The 25,946-nt window shown below is 36.4% G+C and overlaps 4 protein-coding genes and 1 long non-coding RNA gene across 5 annotated transcripts; 3 read left to right on the top strand and 2 right to left on the bottom strand.

Moving 5' to 3' along the window:
- Positions 1-226: 226 nt before the first annotated feature.
- Positions 227-1,389, top strand: LOC311080121 (protein C19orf12 homolog). Its single transcript, XM_084109896.1, has 3 exons — positions 227-390; positions 623-791; positions 895-1,389. Exons 2-3 carry the CDS (start codon positions 632-634, stop codon positions 1,158-1,160), a joined length of 426 nt encoding a protein of 141 aa, XP_083966022.1. The 5' UTR covers positions 227-390; positions 623-631; the 3' UTR covers positions 1,161-1,389.
- A 3,021-nt stretch (positions 1,390-4,410) lies between these two features.
- Positions 4,411-6,217, top strand: LOC311079798 (protein C19orf12 homolog). Its single transcript, XM_084109519.1, has 3 exons — positions 4,411-4,568; positions 4,858-5,040; positions 5,821-6,217. Exons 2-3 carry the CDS (start codon positions 4,881-4,883, stop codon positions 6,087-6,089), a joined length of 429 nt encoding a protein of 142 aa, XP_083965645.1. The 5' UTR covers positions 4,411-4,568; positions 4,858-4,880; the 3' UTR covers positions 6,090-6,217.
- A 3,905-nt stretch (positions 6,218-10,122) lies between these two features.
- LOC311079797 lies at positions 10,123-11,458 on the top strand. The gene is made up of 3 exons (XR_014605463.1): positions 10,123-10,259; positions 10,337-10,470; positions 10,563-11,458. It is a non-coding gene; the product is annotated as an uncharacterized lncRNA (long non-coding RNA).
- A 5,844-nt stretch (positions 11,459-17,302) lies between these two features.
- Positions 17,303-19,182, bottom strand: plekhf1 (pleckstrin homology domain containing, family F (with FYVE domain) member 1). The gene is made up of 2 exons (XM_084110358.1): positions 18,949-19,182; positions 17,303-18,738 (listed from the first exon to the last, which is right to left on the bottom strand). Exon 2 carries the CDS (start codon positions 18,727-18,729, stop codon positions 17,857-17,859), a length of 873 nt encoding a protein of 290 aa, XP_083966484.1. The 5' UTR covers positions 18,730-18,738; positions 18,949-19,182; the 3' UTR covers positions 17,303-17,856.
- Positions 19,183-19,548: 366 nt separating this feature from the next.
- pop4 (POP4 homolog, ribonuclease P/MRP subunit) lies at positions 19,549-25,245 on the bottom strand. The gene is made up of 7 exons (XM_084110359.1): positions 25,158-25,245; positions 24,917-24,969; positions 24,428-24,648; positions 24,242-24,319; positions 24,078-24,139; positions 23,800-23,901; positions 19,549-22,105 (listed from the first exon to the last, which is right to left on the bottom strand). Exons 1-7 carry the CDS (start codon positions 25,162-25,164, stop codon positions 21,969-21,971), a joined length of 660 nt encoding a protein of 219 aa, XP_083966485.1. The 5' UTR covers positions 25,165-25,245; the 3' UTR covers positions 19,549-21,968.
- Positions 25,246-25,946: the final 701 nt, after the last annotated feature.

Raw genomic sequence — 25,946 nt, 5'->3', positions numbered from 1 at the left:
GCCAAGGTTTGAATGACTCAGCTTGACGAATGCAAACATTTTTTCTTTTACTTTTAACTTAGTTTTAGCCTACTTATCTTTTCAGCAATGTTTCTACTTCTTGGGTGTCACAATTTTACAGAATGTTAACATTTATCATTTATTTAATAATTCAATTCGTTTTTTACTACAACGACCTGAAATCAATTAAATAGATTACGTGACACGTAGCCTATTTTTTTAACTTGAGTGTGTGTCCATCTGACTAGTCGAACTACAGTCAAATGTAAAGCGCAGAGACAATAGGTATATACTATAAGCTGAGCAGAGCGCGGAAGTGCATGTAATGAATGTGATACCGAAAGTAACTTTACCATTAAAACCTGCTCGAGTTTAAAGAAAGACACTAAGGTAAGAACTGCAAAGCCTCGTTGAGTAAATTCATAGATGTAGGCCTAGTTTATAAAGTAGCTAGAGAGCAGAGACTTTTTTAAAATTGCAGTGCGTCAATCCTATTTTCTCAAACATGAAAAGTAGCGAGGCTTCAAAAATACCGGAAATGATTAAAGAAGTTTGTGTGTCGTTTGCCATTTTTCCTCTTCCTTTAAACATATAATACATCGTTGTTTATTGATATTTTCAGCACGTCAAAATGGCAAATCGAAAAGATGATATTATGAAACTCTGCTGTGAAATCTCCGCAAATAAGAAGATAAAAGCAGCATTTAAGAGCTCGGCGAAAGGAGCCGCAGTTGCCGGTGGAGGTGCTTTTGTAGGAGGTCTGATCGGAGGTCCAGCTGGTATAGCTGTTGGTAATGTTTATCAGTGATTTCTTGCTATCCTCAAACGTCTAGTTCACTTATTAACCACAAGATGGTGCTATAGATTGTGTTTATTTATGTATATTGCTTGCAGGTGCTGCTTTGGGAGGTGCGCTGGGAGGATGGATGACCAGTGGCCAGTTCAAGCCACTTCCTGAGATCATCATGGAGTTGGCTCCTACACAGCAGGATAAACTGTACTCTGATATCATGGCAGTAATGGGTACACTGAAATGGACTGACCTCCCTCAGTTAATAGCTCTAGTTAATGGGAATACCACTCTACATGAGCAGGTTCTGGGTGCTATACTGAGTTACACTAAAAACCAGCTCAAAGCTGATGTGAAGTATGAAGATTGAACACTGAGGGTGAATGTCACATGTAACATTTGAACCCTCATCCTTCCCTTGGGTCATTTTGACCAACAAATATTATATATATATATATTTTTTTTAATTAAACATTGAGTGTTCATGGAAGTGGTCCAAGACCTTAGGACCTTTGTCACACTTGAACTTTGAATACACACAGAACATTTACTGGACTCAAGGAGTTTGTGTGGTTTAAATAAAAAATAAATAAAATGAACACCTTTGTGGGTCAATTTTACCTCCAATGTGAATATTTTTTTTTATTATTATTTGTCAAAAGAAATATAAAGAATCTGGCACAATCCAGAATAAACACATACACAAATGAAGGCATGAGAGACACACACACACACACACACACACACACACACACCTACCTAGGAATTCCCATTAAAATGAACATATAATGGGGGCAATGTTTTTTTCTTAAATTTTTTCAAATATAAATCAAACAGTCACAATGCAGACTGGTCACAGATATGAAGTTGTTAGATTTGAACACATTTACAATGCAGAACAGGAGAACAGTCCATTTGCTCCATATAGGGCTATAAGGCCATAATGGCAAGAGTCATGAAATATCATTTTGTTGTTTTTTCACAAGAGATCAACAAAGACATCCAATGTGAGATATTCTGAGCTGAATTAAAAGGGTTTTGCATGAAATTAGTTATTTTGAATTTAAATTGAAAAATGTGCTTAAATTATTTAATTTTTTTTTATAAAATCTAGTAATTTAAAGGTAAATAAAATAATAATAATAAAAAAAAAAAAAAAAATATATATATATATATATATATATATATATATATATATATATATATATAAAAAGTACAATTTTAGGCCTTCTGTCATTTTGACCAGCGAGGAAAGGGTTTGTTACAACGTGCAAGGAAAGGATGAAACACTAGGCCTATATAAGGATGTGGCAATGTAGAACTTGCAATAGGCCTATAGGCCTAAGTCAGACAGTTTACATTTTTGACAAATCTCAAATGGGCAACTAAAACATGTAATAATACACAATCATGTAAATACACACATGACCATGTAGATCATTTATTCAAGTTGTCACAATGCAAAATGTGTAATTTAGGTGTCACTGCTGAATGGACATACATGCATGAAATACACATTGTCAATCTTTTACGAAAAGTATCTTTTTATCCCAAGCCAAACAGATGCAAAATGGAAACATAAAAAGGTAATATTCCATCAAAATAAAAAAAATCTGATATTTGTTTATTTTGGCTCACAAATTTCAGAGTCAGACTGGTAACTCGAAGGTTGAGGGTTTGATTCTCAATACGAGCAGGGAATGACTGAGGGGCCCTTGAGCAAGGCACCTAACCCCCAATTGCTCCCCGGGCTGCCCAATGCTCTGGGTGTGTGTATTCACTAACTTGGATTAAATGCAGAGGACAAATTCCATACTTGTACCATACTTGGCCTTCAAATGTCACCTTCACTTTCGTAATATAGGCTATAACCGTGGAAAACCAATGTATTCAAAATCAGTATCTCTTAGACTGATATTTGTAATAGGTAGATGGCCCTAACTATTTGTTAAAATGCCTACAAAACAACATAGAATCACCAGCCAAAGTGCCGCAATATGTCTGGTTCGGTATCTTTGTGGGGACTCTTCATACACAGCAACAACTCCAGTGTTAAATTAACACTCCTGGGAGTATGAGTCCACACTCAAGAGTGTAAAGTGTTAAAATATGAGTGTTAAATTAACACTCAAGAGTGTTAAAGTTAATGAGCTAATTAAGTGATTCGTTTAGTGATGATTGAGCATTATTGAAGACACCTGATGTTAACAAGCAGAATCACTGAAGAAGAAAAATCACAAATTGTAAGTCACCATTATGGTGATCAGTTGATTTAGTTGGGCTCTTGACCCTTATATGTTTATTTTAATTAACATTATATTATTTAATTTTTAATTTAATGCTGTTATTGATTTATAACAGTCAGATGAACAAAGAGACAATGTGATCTGATGGTGTTGGTTATGTTTTGACATAATCATGTTGTGATCCGAAAAACGAAACTTATTGAGATAGTTTGGTTTAACTTGCTAATTACAGCAGCTTTGTGATTCTACAGCATATGAATTTCAGTATTTTTCATATAATCCAAAATATGTAATAAACATTGTTCTGATGTAAAGACTTTCAAATTAATTTATTTAGAAACATACATCAATAATCAGCCTGTGAATCTCAACAATGGTGACAATAATAAAGCATGTTGCAGTGGCTGCCACCAATCATGCATTGCGGTATGAATAAATTATGATCTGAATTGTCTATGTGATTTACTTTTCCTAATTGAATATTCTGCTCGTCACCATTGTTGAGATGCATAGACTGAATCTTGACGTCTGTGTGTGCCTAAAAGAAAGATTTTTTTTTTTCAAAACAACTTTTAAGAAATCCTTTGTATTATATCTAAAATTCTGGATATTTATGCAGAATCACAGTTATGCTGTAATCAACAACATAAATCTAAGTCAGAAATAAGGATCTTAATGAGTTCAGTGATCAAGTTCAAATGATGATTGTCATAATATAACCAACAACATCAGATCACTTTTTTTTCTTTGTTCATCTGTCAGTTATAACTCAGATACAACAGCCAAACAAAATCTTAAGTAAACATATAAGGGTCAAGAGCCCAACTAAAGCAACTGATCACCATAACGGTGGCTTACAATTTGAGATTTTCTCCTTCAGTGATTCTGCTTGTTAACATCAGGTGTCTTCAATAATGCTCAATCATCACTCAATGAATCACTTAATTATCTTATTAACTTTAACACTCTTGAGTGTTAATTTAACACTCATATTTTAACACTTTACACTCTTGAGTCTGGACTCACTCCCAGGAGTGTTAATTTAACACTGGAGTTTTTGCTGTGTAGGGTTTTTATACTGCCCAAACTGTATTCTATCCACACTAACCCAACCCCTAAACCTACCCATCACACAAAACTTTCTGCATTTTTGCATGTTAAAAAAAAAAAAAAAAAAAAAAAAAAAACTCATTCTGTATGATTTATAAGCTTTTGTACCCATGGGGACCTCACAGTGACACAAGTCCATGAGTCAGTGTGCATTCAGGTTTAAGTCCCCACTCCCTACTGGGATAGAAAAACATGTAGACTACACACACACACACACACCTTTTGTCCGCTGTAATTTCTACTATGTCCAACAGGTGGACCTATTGGTGCCTATTGCTGGTTGTTTCGACAATTGCATGTTGAGGTGATGCTCCGATCGACATCAAATTAAAAGTATAATAAAATAGCAGCTGAGTAAAGAGCGGAAGTGATGTTACTTTCACTTTCTCAATCTTAAAGTAACGTCAACAGAAGAAACGGAGGTAATAGCAAAAGTTTTATGAAAGCTGTAATGTAGTTTACAAAACGTGCCTATAGTGTTAAATATTGTCAAAAGCAGATGTAGGCCTTTGAAATGTACATATTTTATGTAACTTGTTTAGCTTTAACATTCTTCACTTTTTGTTTGTTTATCACGACAGTTGCAGTTAGACTACGGTCTATTTGTTTGATAGAAACCGTTTAGGCATAGGCCTACTACAATCTGCGCAGTGTTAAATCAACTTACATTTGAGAATAGACTGCTCTTTGATTACATTTTCTCCTCCCCAGGCAGTGATTTTGAACACAACACAATGCAGCGTCAAATAGAAGATGTAATGGGGCTCTGCTGTAAAATATCAGATAGCAGGCAGATTAAAGCAGCAGTGCAGAACTCAGCCAAAGGAGCTGCTACCGCGGGCGGAGGGGCGTTTTTAGGCGGGCTACTCGGAGGGCCACCCGGTATATTTATTGGTATGTATTGGCTTGTGTGTTTGATTTCTTGTCATCCACAAACTTTGACTTACTGCAGTTCTTAACCACAAGGTGGTGTATAATATCTAACAACTGTCTATGGTTATCTGGTGCCACCGTTAACTAAAACAAAATAAAATATAAACAAAACCTAAACGTATTTTACTTCAGCTACTTGCCAAGTCAATGTTTTAATTTTTCATACAATCATTTTTATTTAGGCTAGTTTAACTTTACGTATACGTAACCTATAGGCTACTAAAATAAAACAATAAATAACACCCTAAGCTGTTCTACTTTCACTTTAAACCACAGCTCCACTGGGCTTATTGCTTTTATAAAACGGTTAGTCCATAAGATATTTATTTTAATATTTCCTCAATGCACATTTGTAATTTATGTTTGTAGAGTAATTTACAACATGGCTAAATTTTGTTTTTACAACGTGGCTTAACCAATCAGAATCAAGCACTGGAAGTCCGGAACTATTTTATAATAGTTTATAATATTTATAATATAAATGTATAATTTCTAGTTTATAACATTTATAATATAAAAAAAAATAATTCAAAATATTAATCAATGATACTAAAATAACTAAAATGTTGATCTTTTTGTAATAATATCTAAACACAATGTAGGCCTATTTGAAAAATTAATGAAGTTTGATTAAAGCATGTAGAAAAAGTTGGAATTGCAAAACAAACAAAAAAATACAGTAAACGTTTCGACCATTTAGTGAGACCAACTTAAAATTTGATCTTCTATTGTCTTATGTAGGTGGTGCTCTGGGAGGTGCTGTGGGATGGTGGATGACTAATGACAGATTCCAGCCTCTTCATCAGATCATAATAGAGATGCCTCCTCAACAAAAGAAGAAACTGTACTCTGACGTCATGGCAGCACTGGGCAATCTGCATTGGGTTGACCTGGCTCAACTCATTTTTCTAGTAATGGGTAATTCCTCTCTGCAGATGCGAGTGCTTACTACTTTAATCTCTTTTGCCACAAAAGAGCTTGGAGCCAAAGTGGAGTATGGACAAAAATAGTGGGTTAATGTTACCTGCTTAGTCTAAGCCAAATTTGACTGAAGCTTCTTCAGTTTAGGTTTTGTTGTTGATTCTGAAATCTGTGTTTTTACTTTTATTTTCCCTTACAATAAAAATTGTAGGTGTGAGCTCATTGTTCTTTAATCCGGTTTACCAGAGTAACAGTTTCACAGTGAACCTTAAAATGTTTAAAATAATTGAGAAATTGAGCAAATCTTTTCCGAAATGTGAAATCAAAACCACCTGAGAAACCACCATTTCAGTACAATTAAAAGAATAATACATCATTTGCTCACCCTCATGTTTTTGCAAACCCATCTGACTTCCTTCTGTGGAACATAAAATAATATATTTCTGAAGAATGTTGGTAAGCAAACAGTTTTATTTACAATTGATTTGCATTGTATGGAAAGCACATAATATAAAATATCTTATTTTGTGTTCTGAAGAAGAAAGTATGTCATACAGGTTTGAAATGACATTAGAGTGAGTAAATGATGACAGAGTTTTCTTTTTTCTTTTTTTTACTCTTAAAAGGTAATTACATGATCCTTCAGAAATCATCCTAATATGCTGATTTGCTGCTCAAAACATTTCTTCTTGTTTTCAATGTTAAAAATAGTTAAGCTGCTTAATATTTATTTTGTGGAAAACATGATTCAGGATTCAGAGTAGGAACAAAATCGTAAACCGTAAATGGTTTAAATCGCACTGACACCAAACCTTTGCATGGTAGAGTATTAATATACTTAATGAAGTAATTAACAAAAAATAAAGGAATGTAAACACAATGCATGTCATGTTTGATTTTATTGAGGTTACGGGCCCTATCACATACCCGGCGCGACGCAAGTGTTTTTTGCTAGTTTCAGCCCGGAACAGGAATCATTTTCATGTCCTGCGCCCTGTTGTTTAAATAGCAAATGAATTTGCGCCCATGGGTGTGCTGGTCTGAAAACGAGGTGTGTTTAGGTGCATTGTTGATGCGTTGCTATTTTGAGGCAACTGAAATAGACTGCGCCATTGACTTTAGACCAGGTTTTTGTTGGTCAATGGTGCAGTCTATTTGAGTTGCCTCAAAATAGCAGTATTTAAAAAATATATATAATTAGTACTATGAGCCTATAGGCAGGTGCACAACGCACATACACAAACATGCCAAATATTAAAAATAAAAGGATTACAATGTAAAAGATTATTATTGTGTACATAAAGATATGGAAATAAAGATATGAAATCCGTCTTTTCCCGTATATGGTATGCTTGCACGCTTTAAAGGAACATGCTGACTTTTTGAGACTTTAGCTTATTCACCATATCCCCAAGAGTTAAGTCCATACATACCCTTCTCATCTCCGTGCGTGCCGTAACTCTGTCTGACACACCCACCGCTAGCCTAGCTTAGCACAAAGACTGGAGGTAAACGGCTCCAGCTAGCATACTGCTCCCAAAAAGTGACAAAATAACGCCAACATTTTCCTATTTACATGTTGTGATTTGTATAGTCACAGTGTGTACAAATAACAGGGTCACATGAGACACAACCATCTTCTAACCGTATACATACTGGGAACTATATTCTCAGAAAGCGAAGCACTGCTACTTGGGTGGAGTGATTTGCTCGCTACTAGCTACTAGCTAACTAGTCACGTTGGTTTTGTTGACGGAAGTAACAACAGTGCTTATACGGTTAGAAGATGGTTGTGTCTCATGTGACCTTGTTATTTGTACACGCTGTGACTATACAAATCACAACATGTAAATAGGAAAATGTTGCCATTATTTTGTCACTTATTGGGAGCAGTATGCTAGATGGAGCCATTTACCTCCTGTATTTGTGCTAAGCTAGGCTAGCGGTGGGTGCGTCAGACAGAGTTATGGCACGCACGGAGATGAGAAGGGTATGTATGGACTTATCTAACTCTGGGGGATGCGGTGAATAAGCTCAAGAAGTCTCAAAAAGTCGCCGTGTTCCTTTAACCTCACGCACAAGCAGATCCGTTAGCGCTCTGGAGAGACGTTCAGTTTTTCCATTTGCAGATTCCGTCATGTAAATAGTGAATCCGCCATGGGCGAGTGCAACTGGCATTTAAAGGGAATGGGAGATGAGACTCTGATTGGTTTATTGCATTTTACACCCAAAACACACCCATTACTCATTAAGAGAATAGGGACAACCCTTTTAGATCATGCGCCGGGCACGCCGACCATTTTTCCCGTCTTTAAATTAGCAAAAGTGGATTTGGTCCGAACGTCCTAAGTGCACTTCCGCCCTAGCGCTTAGACCATGCGCTTAGATCATGGGTGTATTTACACCTGTCTTGTTTGGTTCGATTGAATCGAACTCAAGTTCGTTTCCCCCCTTGGTGCGGATCTTTTGGGCAGGTGTGAATACAGCAATCTCACTCGGGTGCGGACCAAACAACCGTACTGAGACCCAGCTGAAGAGGTCCCGAAAATCGCACACAACTGCTGAGAGAGAGAGAGAGAGAGAGAGAGAGAGAGGCGCGTTTCAGACAGCGCTCGGACACAGACTTTGTTATTTAGTATTCATCTCTGCTTGTAATTTGTGTATTTGTTTTTATTTTATTACTGATTGTTCACTTGTTTTTAATAATGTTTGAACTTTATCAGTTAAGAGCATGATCTCTCCACCAGAACCGTCTTTCAGCACATCTTCGTCTTCGCAAAATCCTATTCGTATAGATGACATTGTGTCATATGACGCTCATGAGTGTCTTCATATTGCGTTAGTAGCTGATAACAGTTACCAAATCAGTAAAAGAATAAAAATTGCACTACGAAAGATCTCCATATTTAGCCTGATTTTGCTTTTCCTGCTTGAGAATTCCTGTCCCATGAATGGATGACCTTAGCACACGTGTGGCAGTGTGAAAGCGAACCACACCAAACAAAAACAAAAAATCAACATTGTATTTGGTCCGGACCAAAGCAAGTGAACTAGCGGAAGTGAACTAGCGGACTTTCCTGGTGTGAATACACCCTTAAATAGGGCCCTACTAGTGGGTGTTGTATTGACTGAGTTTTTCATATTAAGAGGTATGTGGACTGCCAAGAAATTGGGGATGTTTTCATGTTTAGAAAATGCTATTCATTTTTCTCATTACAAAATTTCTTTTAAACTGAAAAGAGGTTGGCCATTGAACAACAGTGTCTCTTTTTGTACTGTGCTCTGTAGTTTGTGGTACAGTTCATATGGTTTGCTGGAAAGCAGCAGGTCTTTGCTTTTCTTAGAATAGCCTATCTGATGTCATAAGCTACAGACCACACTCACACGCCGTGAGAACTAACAAGACTTAAGAGGTGAAAACCACACTGCAAATATAAGTGCAAACAAATTATACAGAAGAATGCAGCGAATCCCTCTGTGCTGACATGTCTTTTATTTGGCAGCACATTTGTGTTTTATTTTTAGTACAAAAGGGTTTTGAAGGTAGCTGTATAACATCAGTTGTTTTTAGCCAAGAAAAATGCAGCTACTTCCTCATATTAAGGTGTGTATGCATTCGCTGTCTGTCGTCTAAATGGACCACACTCACACGCCGTGAGAACTAACAAGACTTAAGAGGTGAAAACCACACTGCAAATATAAGTGCAAACAAATTATACAGAAGAATGCAGCGAATCCCTCTGTGCTGACATGTCTTTTATTTGGCAGCACATTTGTGTTTTATTTTTAGTACAAAAGGGTTTTGAAGGTAGCTGTATAACATCAGTTGTTTTTAGCCAAGAAAAATGCAGCTACTTCCTCATATTAAGGTGTGTATGCATTCGCTGTCTGTCGTCTAAATGGGACACATTGCATGTTTTCAGGCAAAACATGAAAAGACACATTAAACCCTTTTAGATCTACATGCACTCAATGAAGACCTTACCTTAAAGGAGTAGTTCACCTAAAAATAAATAAATAAAAAGAAAATTCAGTCATGTTTACTCACCCTGTGTTCCATATGTAGTGAAGTTGTGTGATGTCAGTACAATTTGGTAGGTGGCCAATGAGCATTCGCCCATTGGGGCATATAAACCGTTCATTCATGCCTCCTGGTGTGTGTCATGGTTGAAAGCCCGCCCCTTCCTGTCGCAACTATGGATTGAGTGTGCCGTTGGGTGGCTGAGGGTTTGTGCGCGTGGGTGGCTGCTTACTCCCAGGTAGGCTTGGTACCATCTTGGGGCGTAGTGGGAAGTTTTATTTTTGTCCTGACTTGGGTTGTGACAATTTGTTTCAGTACGGTGTGCCTTCAGGGCTTCCATCGGTGTGGCATTGCAGCTTAACTGATCGGAACACCACCTGTTGCAATCAACAAGGCTGTTACATGATTCTCTTACGGTATATGTTGAAGTGTAACGATCGTATTCTCTGGTAGGTAAACTGGGATAGTACTTTATTGTATTATCAGGTGGGTAACTGGTCGATAACTTTGTTAGTCGTAACCCTTGTTTATTGTTTTGAAGATCTTCACGGATGCTAAAGTGGGTTAAGTGAGCAGTCGCATTAAACAGCGCGCGCGCTCTCTCTCTCCGCCACTCGCTCTTTAAAGCCACGCTGCTGCTTTCTACACACCATTACATTTAAGTCAAACATGTTTATGCGGGCTTGAAAGATTATTTTTTTTTGTTATTTGATTCTGAGTGATTGTGTTTGCTTGGAATTATTTTTAGGTGTAATGTCATTACTGTTAACGCTGTATTTGGTGTAAGTTTCTGCCGCGGTCACAGTAGATCTGTTTGTTTCTCTTGAATGTGAATGTGTTTTTTTCTTTAATGTGAATGTGAGTGTTTAGAGTATTTATATTTTGGGATGCATTGTAAATTGTTTATTTTCTTGTTGGTTTCCGTCATGTTAGAGTCAACAAATTGACTTTGAATGTTTCTGTTCTTTGTTTATTTAAATTTAGTTTGATTATCTATTTTTCTTTTTTTCTTTAGGAGCTGAGGACTTCCAGGAGCGGGCTGGTTGTCGGTTTCACCGCAGGTTTTGCTTCACTAAGAGTGTTATTGCAGTTTCATTGCCGTGTCACTACCATTGGTTATTTGCAGTGAATTTGGTGGGTGTACGTTGGGTTGGCGTGCTTCTTATGGTAGACCTGCTGCCAGCACACTAGCCTGCTCCTGACCGGAAGCCTCAGCCCCTGTGAAAGTTTATTGTGAATCTTGTGATGGTTTATTGTGAATCTTGTGATGGTTTATTGTGAATCTTGTGAGGGTTTATTGTGAATCTTGTGAGGGTTTATTGTGAACCTTGAAGGTTTAATTTTGTCGCTTTGTCCAATTCAATCATGACCCATGTGAACTACTGATTTTAAATTATTGATCAACTTTTAGCTTTAAATAAACATTTTTGCACGGAAGCCCATGCCTCTTGCCTTTTCTAGGTGGAACGTATTTGTGTGCTTTATTTGGGTTGTTTTCCCCGTTAACCTGGGGTGGCGTAGTCGCTAAAATTGAGCCACTTGCTACACATAGAACAACAAAAGTCATAGGTTTGGAACAACATATGGGTGAGCAAATTATGACAGGATTATCCGGTTTGGGTAAACTAACAAAACATTCCAAATCTAATGTTTTTCTTTCTTCAAGTTTTGACTAGTGTCCCACACACATGACAGTATCCAAAGTGGGTGCATTCTGTGATTTTGTATGTCACTCTTTTTTTAATGTCTGTGTTAATTGTTTTGACAGTATTCAATTATGGGGGTTTGCCTAAGACTATTACAGCTACCTAATTTACTATCCCATGGGCATTAGTCACATTTGTTATGTATTTGTCTGTCCTACTGCCCTTTGTCAAGTCAAATCACTTTTATTTCTATAGCACTTTATGCAATACAGTGATAAACAGGAAAATAATGATCAATGATGCAAATAATTAAATTCTGTTGTAAAGGATCTCTAAAAAAGGCAATGTCATTATTCTGCTGAAGTCAGTTCAGTGTTGACTTTAAAGTTAATCAATTACGAAATGAGTTCAATTCAGCTATAAGCATCTCTATTTTTCTACTTTTTCCACACAGTGTGCCAAAAAGTCTGTCATGGAAATTATGCAAAAGAAAAAAAAGTGTTTCCTTTCCTCCCTTATGAGAGCAGAAAACTTGCTCAACTTGTATGTGCACGTCACAACTCAACCAGGGCTGGACTGGGATAAAAAATCGGCCCTGGCATTTTGGCCCAGACTGGCCCACTATATGACCATAAACATCACCCATCTTTGCACGCCCTTAAATATATGCATACCATCTCCTATTCCTTAAAACCACTAATGCCAGGTAATGAGTGAGTATAGGAACAAGTGAGAGTTAACAGATGAAATAAGTAAAAATTTGACATTTATTAATACAGTTGAACTATACTCCACAGTGATGAATCCTAAAACAAGCTATAAGCTGCATTGGCATAGCAATACCAGTGTTTCTTACAGGATTATTGGTAAAACTGTGGTGGGTGGACCTCGGTCCTTCTATGGGGGTTTGGGGGCATGCACTTTGAGAGTTCAAAATTAAAAGCTCCAACCCATATTCAGTGTGCAAATTAAACAAAGAAAAATTTAAACCTCTTTTAGTTACAGTGTCTATTTACATTACACTACATAAGTTATAATATTAATCCTATGACAGTAATAGCCATATTTTGTAAAACAAATACACTAAAAAATAAAGGAAACTTTCATATTCTATACTTGAAAGAGATAAGCACATGATATTTTATTTTGACGCAAACTGCATCAAGCTTTTATTTTGGCGGAAAACATGGTTTACAAACGCCTCTCATTAAATTTCTAGTGAATTGCGGTAATCGTCAACTATGCAGATGTGGAAATAATCTGTAACTGGGTTATGGGTTCCCACACTCATGACATGGCCTAAGTGTTTTGAAAGTAGTTCTGCTTACCGCAGGCTCTACACTTTCTCATCTCTCTCCTTTTTTTTTTCTTCTTTTTTTCTTTTTTTATTATTATTTTATTTCTCAAAAGAAAATCATTTATATAACATACCGAGGTAAAGATCCCCGATTTTAAAGTTAACACATTTTCTGTATACAACTTTCTTTTAAGCATTTTTCCACCCACCACCCTCATAGGGATATAACAACAACATAAAAATTGAAAAAATAAATAAATAAATAAAAAAAGTAAAAAAAATAAATAAAAAAATAAATACAAGTAAATAAATAAATAATTAATTAAACAGCATGAATACAGAACTTGATCTACAAGGTCATATCATTTTCCAATACCTAAAAGTAAAGGGCACCAGAATTCATTAAAGAGATGTGCACGGTTATATTTCTCCAAAGTCAGTTTTTCTAATGGCAGAAATGAAGACAATTGGTCAAAAAAAGTCTTAAGAGATGGAGGGGAAACATAAAAGTATGCATTTTTTTGCAAAATAAGATATCAAAATAAATAACCTGCATTTTTTCTGATCTAACTCTAAATTATCAATATCATTTAACAAATATAGACTGTTACTCAAGTCAAAATGCTTATCCAAAACTGACTGAGTAAAAGAATGAATTGATCTCCAATATCCTTTTAAAAGACTGCAGTCCCAAAACATGTGTATAAATGTCCCATCCATATTTTTACATCTCTGACAAACTGCTGGAATATCATTTGATATTTTATGCATTTTTAAAGGTGTTAAGTAGGTTTTGTGGATAAACTTAAAATTAGTCTCCTTAATCTTAATACTTGTAAATGGGAAATTAATTCTATTACAAATATTTACCCATACATCATCTTCAAAAGTTCTGCTTAGATCCCTTTCCCATATTATTTTTAAAAGTCGGAAAGAGGATTGAGATTCCTTTGTCAAAATATGCTAACATTTAGAAATCATTCCTTTTATTGTGTCTGCGGAAAAAAAAGTGTCCTCCAGTTCTCCCCTTAATCAGAGAGTTAGTGACACTTCGGATTTGTAAATATTTAAAAAATTGTTTATTAGAGATATCATATTCTGCTCTTAAGTCAATAAATGATTTTACTTGCATTTTTTCACTCAAAAGATCTTTAAAATATAATATACCAGAATTTGTCCATTGACATGTATTGCCTAAAGTAATTAAAGTGTTAAGATCTGGATTTAAGAAGATTGGAGAATGTATAGAAGTACAAGAGACAATGCCAATTTTCTTTCTACAATCTTTCCAAGTCTGCAAAGTGTTAAGTACAGTAAAATGGTTATTCATATTTTTTATCTTTTCATAATGTTTTATAAATAACAGAGAGACAAGGGGCAGTGGTTCAAATGGATTTGATTCCATCTGGACCCACATAGATTCATGTCTTTCTTTAGACCAAGAAACGAAATAAATTCCAAATTTGAAGATTAGGTACACCTAAACCTCCCAGAGGTTCAGGCTTCATCAAAGTCAGCATACTAATCCGAGGCTTTTTATTGCTCCAGATGAATCTTGAAAGATGGCTATTAATTGAGTTAAAAAAGTCTACTGGTAAGAAACATGGAAGCATTTGAAAAAAAAAAAAGAAATCTTGGGAGGATATTCATTTTGATAATGTTTATCCTACCCAATAATGATAACGGTAAGGAGATCAATTTCGATAGATCTAATTTCACCTTAACTACAAGGGGAATATAATTTTCTTTAACTAAATTATCCAAATCTGGAGTAATAAATATACCCAGGTATTTGAAGCCTTTTGGTGTTAGATTAAACCCACTAGAAGAAAGTAATTCTTCGGTTGGTGTTGTATATGAAAAAAGTGCATTAGACTTATAAATATTTATCTTATATCCTGAATAGCTACTGAATTCTTTAACTGTATTCAGGAAGGTGGGGGACAGAGTTATCAGGATCAGTAATATACAAAAGAATATCATCGGCATATAAAGATATTTTATGTTCGACAGACACAGTCTTAATACCTTGAATTTTTATATTATCTCTGATAAGTGAAGCCAATGGTTCAATCACCATGGCAAAAAGTAAGGGTGACAGAGGGCACCCCTGCCTTGTTCCTCTAGCTAAAACAAATGATTTAGAACAGTAACCATTAGTTATAACCGCCGCTTTCGGGCTATTGTAAATACTCCTTATCCAGTCAATAAAGTTATTTCCCACTTTAAATTTCTTCAGGACAGAAAATAGAAAATCCCATTCTACCCTATCAAAAGCCTTCTCTGCGTCTAAGGATAAGAGCAGAGAAGGCTTCTGGTAGTTGGGTTTGGGTTAGGGTTAGGGTCATCTCTCTCCTGATCCTCCTCACTATCATCATCTGCCACAGGAGCTGATGAAGGTCTGAAAACATATATTTTGACACAGTTTACAGTGTCTGCTTTAAGGGCCTGTTTCTATTTTTTCACACTATTTCCTCCACCTCCCTGACTATTTTGACCATAGACATATTATGTCTATGATTTTGACAGATACACACTGACACTTCTGCACGCTCGCTCACTCGTTTAAAGTTGTGATTGGGCCAGCCCAGTGTCAATCAAGAAAAGAACCAATGGGCCGCTGATCTACGTGTTTCATGGGCTGGTCTGTTAGAAAAAAAAAACTAACGCTGACTTTTTTTGACCAATGCATTACCAGGCGGGTAATCCATCGACCGGAAGCTGAAGCCGGCCGCGTGCCGCCATCTTGTAGCAGAACTTCACTTGCGTTAGCATTCTATTGACTCCCATTCATTTTGGCGTCACTTTGACAACGAATAACTTTACATCTGAGGCGTTTAAAGACTCCACTTGTCCATTATTTATTTCTAAAGAAACACGACAATGTATAAAGGGCTCCATTACCTTCTATGTTACATTATGGCCCCGTAGAAACAGTTTTTGTAAAAATAGGCTAACGATTGCGTCATAACCACTCGACTCTCTGTCGCACAGTAGAGAAATTACCGTACAGACAGGAGGAGAAGCTCGCGGGCAATCGGGGGGACATCAAGGGAGAAGCCCTGGCGTTAAATTTTAAAATAAATACTATACAAAATAATTAATCAGAATACTTACTCCTGCTTACTCACGCCAAAGAACTCTTTGCTCAAGCTCGCCGTCTCTGCAAGATTAACGTTGGCAGTTTGCACGCACAGCTACTAGAAGATTTACATCTGTCAGACAGGTTGCTCACGTCATCAAGCTTAGTTTGAGTCGGTTTGAGTCTGCGCGTCAGGAACGGAAGTGCTAAAAAATCGCTAAAAATGGGCTTCACTTGTCTCAATTGAGTTCCAATGAGATGGCTCTGTCCACTTCTTATACTGTCTATTACACCGGCACAAACCCAGCGCCGCCAATTAAGCAAAACAAAACAAAACGAATGGGCCGCCGATGTACACATTTTATGGGCCGTAAAAAAAAAAACAAATAATAATAATAATAAAAATTATGTATGAGTATGAGATGTATCGGCCCAAAAAGCACGTCGGCCCACCGGGAAAGTGCCCGGTATGCCCGATGGCCAGTCCAACTATTGTATGACTCTTCAGCTCTCATGCCTTGGTGAAATTATGCTGAATTGATGCTATCTCTGATCACTTTCAGAGTAATTGCCTATCAAGATGGCTGTTTCTGTTTTGTAATCCACACACTTTGTTAGACTTGTTCTACCAATCAATTGTTAGTAGGCTCTAAAAATAGATGGTTCTGTAGAGCTTCTTTACTCATATAAAACTTCTATTTACAACTCCCGAAGAACCCTTTATGCTGAAATGTTTCTTTGCATTGAAGATTATGCTCATTAGCGACCCTATTTTACATCAAAATTAATGGGAAAACACGTAATTATTTTATTAAAAAATAAAAATTTTAACTTGAAATATAAATATAACAATATAACTTGTTATATTGTTTATAATGAGTATAAACAAGAGGGTTGATGTCAAACTTAAAAAAAAATAATGAGGATGAGAATAGTAAATAACCTCCCGTGTCACTAAAGACCCGAGGTATGCATTTAAGGGTTAATGTGTAAAGCCCTGCTCATTCAAACTGCGTATTCATTTACTAAATGTTCATTATTCAATTATAATAATTTATCATTTGTGTTCAGTTAACAATTGTTGCTAGAGCATTGACATATATGCTACAATTGCCCAATGTAAAAAGAGTCTTGCTACAAGTTTTATTTATACTCTTAATTCATATTATGTGCTATTAAGTTGATGGCCTCATTTCATGATTGTCTGTTGTGCTTTAGCAAATAAATTGGCAAATGTTTATTTCCACTAATAATGATTTGGATGATGTCTCACTATAATTCTGTACATTCTTGTCTTTAAAAATGTTCTTAAGGGTGGCATCTCAATCTGTCTTACCTTGTAGAATTGTATGTGTGAGTATGTTTTGTAATTTAATGCCAGGGTAATATAATGCATTGCAGAATATATGGTACATTATTTGTTTTAAATGAAAATATTAAAAACCTCAATAAATTAATGAAGAAGTTATTTGGGAAATGCGTCTGTGAAAAGGGTCCATTAGAAGGTACAGTAATGTGACCTAGCCTACAATACAGAAATCATGTCCCAAAAAAGGATTGCTATGTTTTATGTTTATTGCAATTGTATCCATCCGAGAAGCAGTATGCTAAGTCACTGTCCACTCTGATAACATATGCTATACATTCAAATATACGTAAATAGAAGTGCAAAACAGAAGTCGTAGAAGTGACTCATACTTTAGTGCAAAATACTTAATAACTGCTGGTATTCATCTCTGTGCATCCGTGGTCAACTGCAAAATATGTTCAGTTTCAGCATAGTTCATAATAGTAGTTGCTCATATCACGTTCAGAGTTCAGTGTGGGGAGGATTAATGTGCCCGGGCTTTATGTAGCAGTATGGGGAGTAATCCTCCTCTTCCAACTGGTTGTTGAACCACTTGGTGGGCACCTGGTACCCATTCTCGTCTTCGAGATCCTCATCGCTGGACGTCTCAAACTCAGGTAGCGTTGGAGATTCCTCTACGGAGTTATTCTTCCAGTGCTTTACCTTTTTTCTCTTCTGTCCCTGCACCTTTCCCTCTTGTGTGCTGCTCACACAGTTCCGGCAAACTCTCACAGGCTTAGAGGAGATGTTTGGTATCAAGGCCCGGCTCTTCGAGCAAGCTCGACATACTACATAGCCGCATTTCCGGCAGTGGTGCCTCCGAGTGGCGACACTGAAGTTCTTTGCGCAGCGCATGCAGATGGCTGAAGCCTTGTCAGGGATCCAGGTGGTAGCAAACTTCTCTGCATTGTTGTCAGTGGGGAGGCCCTTAGTTTGCATGCAGAGGGTCTTGCACTTCTCAATGTGCCCCATCCAAGCGTTTTTTTCCTCAGGCGAGGCTGCCGACACGTAGAAAGACTTGTGTGGCATGCGGATGAGCCATTGGTTGGCCATGGCCATTCCGTCTTCCACATCTTCCAGCTGTACCTCCTCCAGTGGAACGATCCTCTTCTTATTGTTCCAGCGACCGGGCACCATGACGCTACCATAGACCAAGATGTCGTTGAAGAGGAAGAACACTTTGGGTTTGGGTCCACGCCTGCACAGCTTCAACAAGCTGCCCTCTCCCACAAGAATACGCCCGGGTTTTAGAAGCATCTTCCCAGTGCGGCCAAAAGAGCTTGCCACCGCCCTGATTCGCTCACGGTTCTGATGAGTAAAGATCAGATCTTCCATTGTTGCTGCCTGTAAAATGTCAAAGTATTGACAAGGTTAAATCGATTTTAATGTACCGTTGTTGTTGTTTTAAAAACATTTTTTTACAGTACTTTCAAATCAACACTTCAAGTCAAGGTTTCACCCCTGATTACGCTAATAAATGAAATTATACAATATAGACACAAAATAAATGTTTGAACATCTTAAACATTAATTCACCAAGGAGCTACCAAATACCTGATTGGCGTGGAAAGCAGTGAATTGTTGGGTAAACAGACTTTGTATCTGTTCGCAGTTCCCTCGTTCCACAAAAACTTTATGAAAATACTCCTCTGTGTTCAGCACGACAAATCACTTCTTTCTCTTTGCAGGCTGATTGAGACAGACCTTTTATACAGTGTCATAAGCTTGTCTTTCCTGTTTGAAAAGGGGAAATTCCACTGCTCAGAACTGCTACTATTTTAGAAGTGTTACCTTCCTTGTTCTTGACTGGAACAGACTCAGACATGTACTGACAGTATTTGAAAACAAATGACATGTCAGATTCAAGTCACTAGACTGAGTGTAAAGATAATTAATATTTATACTGTCATAACATTTTTTAAGCCTCATGTTCATCAAATAGAATGGAACATTTATAAATGTTATGATAATACTGGTATTATTGGTGCTGTATTTTTGCTCACCTGCCTTATTTATTTCACAGTGCATGTGATTGAAAAAAATGTGTTGATATTGTTCACTAAAACAAAAACTATTAAAATCTGTTTCATGAACTCACACTGTTCCAAATTACTATGCAAGTGACATATCAGTAGGATTTCAGCACACTAAACATTCAGATTTTATTTTATTTTATTTCACATATCTTTTTTAGATATCTGGTCTCAATTCCAGTCAGGTTTGTAAAATATTTTGCCATGTCTTCTTAGGTAAATGGAAAGAGGTTGTTCTACATTATTAAGCAAGTCAGAGTTCTAAAGCAATATGGGGAGGAAGAAAGCATGAAATAGTGCAATATCTTGCAAAAGGCATTATAATTAATATTTTGCAAAAACTGAATAGAGGTGATCGAATTATTAAAAAGATATAAGTGATTTAGAGCACAGAAGAGCTCGGTCAAAGACTTAAGGAAAGTTTCTGTCCAACAAATGAATTGTATTAAAAAGGCAGCTAAAAAAACACATCTGAGAAGCAAACAGGTATTTGAAGTATTAAAATAACACTTATGCATAACTCACATCCTAGAATAATCCTCATAAATAATGTTCCTCATATCCCCCGTCAAAGGGAAATAATACATAACTGAGGCTTTTGCACATAAACAGTTAAAAAAGGGGGAAAATATTTGCTTGAATAGGTGGAAATCATAGGCAAATGAGAGGAAAATATCAAGTTAATGTGTAAGAAACACAATATGAGATACCTAACTACAGGCTGAAAAAGACAAAGGTATTAAAAAAACGCAGATTTAGGTGCATTAGCATTAGCAGATTTTTTTAGCATGACGTAGTAAAAAGTCCCGTAGTATTTACAGAACAATGACATGAAACTCAAGTACAATTAACAAGTCAAATAAACACTAAAACTAAGAAAAGATAAATATTCTACACAAGGCTGCCATAGGTATACTTGTAGATATAGAAGCATCTCTGCATATTTAAAAATATATATTAAAATTCTAAATAATAGTACCTGTACATGTGTTTATGACCCAGCTGTTTCATCTAAATTCCACATCACTGTCATTCTGTTGCACACAAACAAACCATGCACACTGAGAAAACATTATACACATTTGTAAAGCATTAATATAGTGTAGTGGGTAATCATGTTTACAACATGTAACAAACTAAATAAATAAATAAAAACCTACAAAAGCATGATTTTCCTAGGCCAAACATCACTTTTGGCCACTGTATGTGAAGAGGAGTGAAACACATGAGTAAAGAGTAAGAGTAAAAACACATGTTGTTCATCTGATTAACAGTATGGGCTCAGATAGCAGAGAACTTATCTGACCTTTCTTATCTTATCTGATTCTTTACGCAATAGCGTCAAAACAACAACAGAACTTTGGCCCTTAAACCAATCGGGTGGCAAAGCCAGTCTAACAAGTTTTTCTTTCTGTCTTTTAACAGAAAAATATGCAAAGTTACTGCAAAGAACAGGCTTGTTATATGAGCACGGCACAGCCATTTAATACATATAACCTGAAATTGTATTTGTGACAATTAATAGGCTACATATGATTTCCTTGTAAAAATGTAAAATGTGGTTTAAAGGAAGTGCACACCCTTATGACACAACACTATTTACACATTGACCACAGAGGAGACACTAAGTGTAAAGAACCTCTTTTCTCATAAAATAGATTGCACATCAGAATGATGAAAGGACTTCATGTGTAAACCAATATAGTTAGTAACAAACTCTTACGTACGTATTTGCAAAACCAGTTCTGTGTCTAGGAATGTGGAGATTCCCTGGCATTACCAGAAGAGGCATTGATGAGTCACTCAAGGAAAAAAACATGACCAAGTCTCCAAGAATCAGGCCTTGTTTTGAGGAGGGGAAAACTACAAAATATACACCACTGAAACAGAGCCAAATAACTTCTAAATCATACCAATTCCCCTCAGTATACACTTTGAAATGGAGATCCTGCTCATTCAACTAACAATACTTTGCTTATTTTACACAACTTTAACATTTTAGAACTTACTTAAATACCTCTCACCATGGGAAATAATTGTGCAAATTAAACATACTTGTGGATCTATTGTCATACCATGTTATTACAGAAGTAATGGGACATTTTGCATTCGCAGTGCTGACTACCCTTTTTGACTAAATGAGGTCATAACCAAAGAGTTTTATATAATAAAAGGAAGTGGCAGGTAGGCCTACCAGAGATCGTGAGAGAGAGAGAGAGAGAGAGAGAGAGAGAGAGAGAGAGAGAGAGAGAGAGAGAGAGAGAGAGAGAGAGAGAGAGAGAGAGAGAGAGAGAGAGAGAGAGAGAGAGAGAATCTGACAAAGTCCAGATTTATCCTTCCTATCTTCTCCAAAAAAAAAAAAAAGGTCTCCCTCTGGTGGACAGTCAAATGCATTTTTCATTTTTCAACCGATTTTCCTAAATCCCCAATATAGTTACATGCTTGGCCAGATCCATAATGATTGAGCATCTGCTCTTCATAGTCTCCCAGGCTCCAGTATCAGCTCACATTTAAAACTGACACGATGTTTAAGACTTTCCATTACAAGTCAATAGTTCCTTTTACTTTGAATTTCTTTGCCGACCGCTCACTAGAGCGCAGTTCAAACTTGCTGCCATAGATGTGAGTTACGAAATCACCAATCTCCATACTGAACACACTGTTCCTCTTCGGTATTACTGTAGAGAGAGAAAGAGAGGAGGGAAAAAATGTCAGTAATCCAGAGGGAATTACTGAAGAGCATATCTCTATAATGAATAATCAACACTATTTGAAAGGTTAAAGTGGCCTCTGTTAAGCAACTGTCAGACAAAACAGTTGCAACAGATCTTTTTTTACACACTCTCTGTTGACAAGAATTTGTTCTCATGTTCATTTGGAAAAGAGGGTTCTGAGAGGTGGCTAATGACTATTGTGAGGAAGAAGTGAGAAGTGCGTTCATGACAGATTTGAGTTCAATCTAGACTAGGGCTGTCTTATCAGATTTCCACAACACTATTATCATGGCCAACATAATTCACAATAACAATATTATAGCAATATCTACAGAAATGTTGCAAAAACAATTATGATGCTACCAGACAAATACATCGTTAACTTTGTCTATTTTGCGTTTTCTCTTTTTTTAGCCAATGAATCACTCTAAACATGAGTGTAGGGAAGAGAGAATTTGTAACCATAACTGTACAAAAAAACAACAAAAACTTAGTTGATCAGCTTTTTTTTTTTTTTTTTTTTGGCAGACTAGGTTGTCTAAGCCTACGTCATTTTACCAAATCCCCCCCAAAAAAACTCCTGCACTAACCATACTATGTTGGACCCCACCGGTGTCGGTGTCAGTGTCAACAAGGTCATTACTGGCGCTGGATTATTTACAATATAATACAACAGCATAACATGATATCAATATTACATTTTTAAAAATCACACATTATGTTTCTATTTAAAGTTGTGAATTAAACGCAAAATTGGAATATCACATAAACATTTGCAAATAAACAAGATAAAATCGTCACTTCCTGGAAAACTGGCACAAAATATCTCTAATAAAAATGTAAGTTGCTGCAATCAGGGAATCCACTGTAGATCTTTTTTGTTACATCATAAAGAGCATGCAGATTCACACAATATGCAATAAAGTCTGTCGCATTATCTTGTGTTTACATACCTGGTGTTTGGAAATGAAAATGTGAGAGACAGTTCTGGGTGGGCATTATTAACTATTTTGATGATAGACTAAATGTTGGTTTAGTTATTCTGCATTTCAGATGCAGTTTAATGAAATTGGTCTGCAGCTTTTTCCAACTATCCAATCACAACCTCTGTTGAGGCAAAGTCACACGAGTTCTTTGTTGCGCATTGAGGGATTTATTCCTTATAAATGTGTTTCTATCATAGTTCGTGTGCATGTCTTCTTATCAGATAAAAAACTTATCCACCTCAATACATTTTTATGCACATTCTTAGAATTTAAGTGCATTTTAGTGTTTCCATACAGCATTTTTGCAATGCGATATCCAAAAGTTTACGTAAAATTAGATGGATGGAAACATAGCTACAGTTATTGTCAGTACCGGTATATTGTGCCACACAGTCTGGACAATGATAAAATAGCCCGACAGCTGCATGCAAGACAAAAGACTGGCAATTGATGAGCATAGCAAACTTTTACATAGTGTTATTTTGACTTGATTACCACAACGCATAAAGGCACAGGGGAAAAAAATAGCTGCTAATTTCACTTATTTGACTTTTTTTGCACTCAAAAGCTCCTCCTTCCTTTATCTAGTGGACAGAAAGCTTGGCATCTTTGACACACTCACTCATATTCATGAAATGCTGTGAAACCTATAGTTTATGTTTACGCATGTACCTTTTAGTTTGTCCTCTTTTGTAATGATTTTGAAGATGTGCTTCATTTCCTGTACCAAGATGCCAGTTAGACCCACATACGAAGGGCACTTTGATCTGACAACTATGGGGGAAAAAATGAGAGAGAGAGAGAGAGAGAGAGAGAGAGAGAGAGAGAAAACATAAGGTTCCACTTTACGCTCAAAATACCAAGAATAAATCGGAAATCTGGATACTGCCACTAAACCAAAAATGTGTGCCTTTGTGTGCAGACGTTTTCAAATATGCATGACGTTGTACCTGTTAAGACAGCACCATGGAAATCAGCTTTCAAGAGCTTCTGCTGGATCATCTGTGGGTTGCTGTTCAAAAGAAACAGGCAGCACATTCATGGAGCGTTAGCAAGACTTGAAATTATACCCATGAGCCAGAAATTCTGAAGAGCATCTTCCTAAAATTATGACCTTTCTGGTTTCAATCCATTGCACAGATCCTCAATGTACTGTTTCCATAGCTCATGCAGAGGCAAGAAGAGTTCATATCTACAATGATATCCATAGACATATGATTTTAGTGATAAGCTGAAGTTTCGCTGATATAACGTGTAGTGTATGATACAAGGTGAAAGAGTAAACATAATGAATACATACTTTTGATGTTCAGGTTTGAGCTGGAATATTTTTAGCTGTCTTCTTTCTTTGGCATTCAGTCCCTTGGCCTTGCTTTTCTTTCCCTTCTTTTTCTGTCTTTTAAATTCCAGGACTACCGCCTTGCGCAACATCATATCCTCAATGGCTGCATCTTTCATTTGGGGAAGGCTATTTTTCAGGAATGCTTTGGTGAAAGCCTCTGCTTTCGTTGTATTTGAAGACTGTGAAAAGTGAAAATTCAGAATCTTATTTACTAGTTTGTAAAGTTTATGTAAGTGACATCATACCCACCCAGCTCACCCAGAGGCCCTCCAAAAAAAGCTAGACTTTCTCAGTAACAGTTTACACATTAGCAGAATTAACAGAATTATTAATATTCTACATTATGAAATGCTTAACTGATCATTAATTAGAACGTGGAAAACCCTGGCTCTAAACCACGGAACAGCTTGAATTAAGAAACTAATGTTAATGACAGTGAACAGTCACCTCAACTCCCAAAAGAGCGCTTTCCTTTGTCGGTATCGAGGACTGCACCACATCTGTGAACGTGAAAACAGATACAATATAACATATTACGCTTGTCCTTCATTTTGTTTTCGTTGATAAGTTACCTTAATTGTATGTATGTTTAACACAGAAACAGGATCCAAGATGGTCACAACATAATGCATTAAAAAATATAAGATTAATAGGATCTTGACCAATATAATACCAGCATAAAACTTACGTTCCATAGTTCAAAACACAGTAACACAGGCTCCAAAAAATGCTGCGGCTAGAATCACATGTGACAGGAAGATGAGCTGATCACCGATTCAGACCGAAGAAATCGAGCACGGCATCATTCACCACATAATTACAGTGAAAAATAACAATAACAAAACTTGGTAGGACCTTTATTATTAGCCAATTTGCAGACGACACTCTTTTATTTCTTAAAAATAAAGAGGTGCTTCCATTAGTTATTGATAACATTTATATCTTTTCGGCATCAGGCGGCAGGCCTGACCCGAAACATTAAAAAGTGTGAATTAATGACAACACATAATTGTGATTTAGAAGATATAGAGGGCATTCACGTGACAAAAATAGGTTAAGTACCTATAGGGGTTATGATTACCAATTAAAATGTTGTTAATAGAGAACTTTCAAATTTTAACTCTAAAATAGAAAGTATGACCAAATCCTTAAATCACTATTAGTCCACTCATTTTATGAAAAAAAAGGTTGAACAAATTGCAACAGCAGCAAACTCAACTGATTTTGTATCCTCAATATGTCCTGAGTAAAGAAAAAAAAAAGTCCAGAAGACTCCCATTAGGGGAAAGATTCGAAAAAGACCCAAATATAGCCTATTCATTCTTTTTCTTACATGAATAGGGTAAAAATGTTAACCTTTAGATATCACCATGAAAATTACTGAGTTGATTACTTACATCAAGACAAACAAAAAATGTATTACATGTTTTTTGAAATTGGACAAACGGTGCATAATCTAATTATGTATGTGCTAATT

This window comes from Abramis brama, assembly GCF_963993115.1.
Source record: "Abramis brama genome assembly, chromosome: 3".
In the NCBI taxonomy this organism is placed as follows: domain Eukaryota; kingdom Metazoa; phylum Chordata; class Actinopteri; order Cypriniformes; family Leuciscidae; genus Abramis; species Abramis brama.
This window is presented reverse-complemented; position numbering and strand designations above follow the sequence as displayed.